Source organism: Equus caballus, chromosome 12 (genome assembly GCF_041296265.1).
Source record: "Equus caballus isolate H_3958 breed thoroughbred chromosome 12, TB-T2T, whole genome shotgun sequence".
NCBI classification, from domain to species: Eukaryota; Metazoa; Chordata; class Mammalia; order Perissodactyla; family Equidae; genus Equus; species Equus caballus.
Genome location: NC_091695.1, coordinates 15,899,657 through 15,905,084, shown reverse-complemented (window position 1 = coordinate 15,905,084; position 5,428 = coordinate 15,899,657). Strand labels below are relative to the sequence as shown.

The 5,428-nt window shown below is 36.5% G+C and overlaps 1 protein-coding gene across 1 annotated transcript; it reads right to left on the bottom strand.

Moving 5' to 3' along the window:
* Window positions 1–4,480: 4,480 nt before the first annotated feature.
* Window positions 4,481–5,428, bottom strand: LOC138916805 (olfactory receptor 8J1-like). The gene has a single exon (XM_070230419.1). It carries the CDS (start codon window positions 5,426–5,428, stop codon window positions 4,481–4,483), a length of 948 nt encoding a protein of 315 aa, XP_070086520.1.

Below are 5,428 nucleotides of genomic sequence, written 5' to 3'. Positions count from 1 at the left end.
AAATACAAGCCTAGAGTGAAAAAATAATAAATTTCCAAAACGTCATTCAGCATATGGTTCTATCAGCAGTCAAATCCATGGTTCCTGATGGCCCAATCTGTTCATTTACACTTCTTCTCCCAGAATAAAGAGGCCCAGGTGTTTACACTAAAGAATATACTAGAATTGGCTAAATATATTGGTGCATCTTTCAGATACCTTTCTTTGAAATAAAAGTCCATTTACTGATAGGAAGAGAAGCTGTGGATGCCACGTTAACAATCAGCCACCTGAATGATTTGATGAATGTCAATATTTTTTATTTTGTTGTTAATTAACTAAAGTACATCCTTTATGAAGATTTTCTTAGTTTTTACCCAATGACATTTTTCTGAGCCAGGATCACATCTGGGATACAAGACATTTGGTCTTCAAGTTTCCTTAGTCTCCTCTTGGCTGTGACAGTTTCTCGGATTTTTCCTGTTTTTTATGACCTTGACAATTTTGAGAAGTACTGATCAAGTGTTTTCTGAAATGTCTCTCAACTGGGCTTTTCCTGATGTTTTTCTCAGGATTAGACTGGAGTTATGAGTTTGGGGGAGGAAAACCATGAAAGTGAATTGACATTATCATCACATCACAACAAGAAAACATACTATCAATATGACATCACTGCTGATGGTAACCTTGATCACTTGGTTGAGAGAGAGTTTTTCAGGTTTCTCCACTATAAAGTCATTCCCTCTCCTTTCCATACTATACGTTTCAGAGAGGAACTACTATGTGCAACTCACACAAGGAGTGGAGAGTTCTGCCTCACCTCCTTGAGGGCAGAGTATCTATACAAATTATTTGGAGTTTTCTGCCTGTGACATTTGACTGTTTTTCCCTATTTGTAATTTATTCATCATTTATTTAGATCAATATATTTTTGTGAAACATTTCATACTTGGGATAATAATTCAGCTCTAAAGTTGTCCTTTATTTTGTTGCTTAAGTTGTTCTGGCTTTGGCCATTGGAAAGCTTTCAGTGGTCTCCTGTGTTATTTTGAGATACCTCTTTTTCTTTCTTCCTTTCTTCCTTCCTTCCTTCCTTCTTTCTTTCTTTTCTTTCTTTCTTCTTCCTCCCTTCCTGCCAGCCCTCCTTTTTTCCTTCCTTCCTACTTTTCTAAGCACTTTCTTAATTTCAGGCACTATATTATGGTGTTTGCACATCATATAAATTTCCTACTCAGTTGTAGCATCAATCAAATCTCAAAGGAGCTCTGCTTCCTTATACTGAAGAATGTTATTAGAAACTAATATCTGGGCAGTAGGTGTGTCTGTTGATACTGAGATGTCCACAAGCTTCTAGACCTTCTCAGCTAACAGAACAAGTAAATACACAAGTGTATACTGACTGACTCATGTGGCTATAAATATCTATAACTATTTCTTTTTACAACCCACAGTTTCTATCTTAAGCTGAACGTGACTTCATGCTAATATCTGAGACACTAATCCATTATTATATGGATCATTCTGGTTTCCTCTCTTTGTTTTTCTGTAACCTCCTTCCCTAACAGTGAGAAAACTGGACTTACCATCTGCCATCCATTTACTTAATTGTTTAATTCCAGTATACATGTATAGTGGTTCCACAATTCTTAAATCATATTCATGTGAGAAATAACTTTATGACTAGAATACAGCGCTACATACAGTTACTTTTACCTTTCGTCTTTCTTACTCCTCTCATTTTCACTGTTACTTAGGTCAGCATCTTTCACTCCACCCCCTTCAGGGAAATGGTTTCAAACATTTTTAATACATTAGATTGTTTGGTTATATTCCACATCTGATTCTGGGTTTTTCTAACCTTTTAAATGATTTATTTTAACATTGGCATCCATAGAGATTTACACTTTGTCCCATAACGTTCTAGGGGTGTTGGAAAAGCTATAGTTCATGAATCCACCATTACCATATCACACACAACAGCCTTTTCACCACAGGAAAAAAAAAAAACTCCCTTGTGCTTCCCGTATTTAAGCTTTTCCTGAGCCCTTGAGCTCCCCGCAACCACTGATCTATTTATCATCTCCATTGTTTTGCCTTTTACATAATGTCATATAAATAGAATAATGTAGTTTTACAGACTGCTTTCTTTCACTTAGCAATATGAATTGAAGACTCATCAGCATCTTTGTATGACTTGATAGCATACTTAAATAGTATTCCATGGTATAGATATATCACAATTTGTTTATCCATTAACCTACTAAAAAATATTTGATTGCTTTCAGTGCTTACCAATTATGAACATGGCTGTAATAAACCAAATTTTATTTTGGATAAATCAAATCAGTCAGGTAGTTATGTAGAATGTCGTTGTTGGGCCAGTCATGAAGATCTATCGCTTTGCTGCTAGACGTGGGATGATTTGATTTAAAGTGGCGCTTTAGAAACCCTTTGCCTAGGGATGTTTTCAAAACAATTGTGATCTCATTGGCTTTCTCAGAAAAGCCAAAGTTATAGATGATGTGAGGTCACAATTCTGGCTAGTGTAACCAACGGATTAGCACACCAGCTACAGATTTAATAGAGTTATCATGATCAATATCATCAGTTAATAAAGAAATGCAAATTTACACCACAGTATGAAGCTGCCACATACCTACTGGAATGACTCTAATCAAATGACTGATGGTATTTATACCAAATGTTAGTGAGGATGTGAAGGAACTGGAATACTCACACTGAGTATCTTAACATTCTCTCTCTATTTGATGTTCCAAATTAAATCAAGTATATTTTCTGGGATATTCCTTATGTAGCAGTACACGGCTAGTCTAGGGGTCCAACCATTTCTTTTAAATTAATTTCAAAGAAGGATCATTGTTTTTCTTCATTGGAAATGCCCAGCATGGTAATATATACTGTGTAAACCTTATTCCAGTGATTTATCATTGCATTGGTTAACCCAATGCTCTGATTTGATAAGTCTGAGGTATGGTCTTGTCACCTCTATATATTCAAAGTTATACAATAGGTTTTGGTATACATTCACTGATTAGAAACTCTCAGAAAAGATAAAAAAAACATTTTATGAAAACAATTAAATCTTTCCTCTAATGATGAAAGGAAATTTCTCAAACATGGTCCATTGAATGTCTAATAATATCACAGCATAGGACATTTTTTCCACATGCTAAGGAAGACTGATACTTAGAGAAAGGGGAAAGAAAAACTCTTTCAGAATCCACAAAGTTTATCCATCAAACAGTACCCAGAAGTAAAGTATGTTAGATAATGGTACTCTGTGTCTTCAATAAAAAAGTTGTAAAAATTATACCAACCAGAATAAAAATAATTTCAATTATATTTTGGTTAACACTCAGAATAGAAATTCATCAAGAGTGCATGATTTCATTCCAGCAATATTAAGAAAGAGCTAGTGAGTTTCATTTTAAATACACTCATCAGTTTAATTGTGCTAACTTCATTTAGGAAGATTTCCAGCAATCTGCAATTACAGTTCTTCTAGATGCAGTGGTCCTCTGTGGAGGATCAGATATACTCTCAATATACAATCAAAAAGACTCAAAATACAATATACCAAAAAATACTCAGGGAGAAAAAAATCCCGAGAACAGAAAGACGGACTTTCTTCTCTTCTCTGTATTTTGTTGCACCATTTTTTTTTTATTAATGTTATGATAGATTACAACTTTGTGAGATTTCAGTTGTACATTTTTGTTAGTCATGTTGTGGGTACACCACTTCCCCCTCTGTGCCCTCCCCCCACCCCCCCTTTTCCCTGGTAACCACCGATCAGATCTCCTTATCAATATACTAATTTCCACCTATGAGTGGAATCATATAGAGTTCGTCTTTCTCTGACTGGCTTATTTCGCTTAACATAATACCCTCGAGGTCCATCCACGTTGTTGTGAATGGGCCAATTTCGTCTTTTTTTATGGCTGAGTAGTATTCCATTGTGTATATATACCACATCTTCTTTATCCAATCATCAGTTTCTGGGCATGTAGGCTGGTTCCACGTCTTGGCTATTGTAAATAATGCTGCGATGAACATAGGGGTGCAACGGACTCTTGAGATTTCTGATATCAGGTTCTTAGGATAGATACCCAGTAATGGGATGGCTGGGTCATAGGGTATTTCTATTTTTAACTTTTTGAGAAATCTCCATACTGTTTTCCATAGTGGCTGTACCAGTTTGTTGCACCATTTTAACTTTAATTTTTCTATTAATTTAAATCTCTCCTGACTCCTGGAAATATTTCTTTCATTCTGGCTACCTGAATAATCTTTAGCAAAGCTAGTGAATAATGTCATGTTGTATATGTCAACCTCATAGCTCCAACACCTTCAGTTTAATTTTTAATTCACTGCTTCCCCAATCCTAGCACCTTTTAATTCCCAGAATCTAACCTTGGTTTCTCTTACACAATGGTAGTCTATCTTAAACTTCTCTTCATTTACCTATAGAGTTCTAAGATCACATTGAGTTAAAAGAAGAGCATGGATTTGTCAAAAAACTGTGTAAGGCAGCCTTCACATCCTTATTCCGCAGGCTGTAGATCATGGGATTCAGCATTGGAATCACCAGTGTATAAAACACGGAGGCCACTTTATCAGTATCCAATGAATGTTTACTTCGAGGTTGCAAGTACATGAATAGCAGCGTCCCATAGAAAACTGTAACTGCTATCATATGTGAAGCACATGTGGAAAAGGCTTTTTTCCTTCCTTCTGATGAACGTATCCTTAAAATGGACACAACAATGTTGAAATATGATACGAGAACTATAATCATGGAAAAAAACAGATTTATAGCTGCAGATATGACAACTACTGTTTCTGGAAAATAAGGATCAGAGCAAGACAATGTTAACAGAGGGACATTGTCACAGTAAAAATGATTGATTACATTGGAAGAGCAATAAGACACAGAGAATACACCAGATGAAACCACAATGGCTGTGGAAAAGCTATAGAGGTACGTGAGGGATACCAGCAGAAGGCAGATCCGCCCAGATACCACCACCATGTAGAGCAGGGGATTACAGACGGCCACAGAGCGGTCATAGGCCATCACAGCTAACGTGAAAATCTCAGATACAATGAAAACCAAGAATCCTCCCAACTGGGTGGCACATTCATAGTAGAAGGTGGTTTTCTTCTTTACCAAAAAATTGATCAGCATTTTAGGGGCAATGACAGTAGAATTGCCAAGATTAATGATAGCCAAATGTCGGAGGAAAAAATACATAGGAGTCTGAAATCGAGAGTCAACACTGGTGAGAGTGATAATGGTCAGGTTTCCTGCCACAGTCAGTCCATAGATGACCAGGAAAACAAAGAAGAGTGGAATCTGAAGTTCTGGACGGTCTGAGACACCTGTGAGGATAAACTCAGTGACCCGGGTGAAATTTCCAGGAGCCAT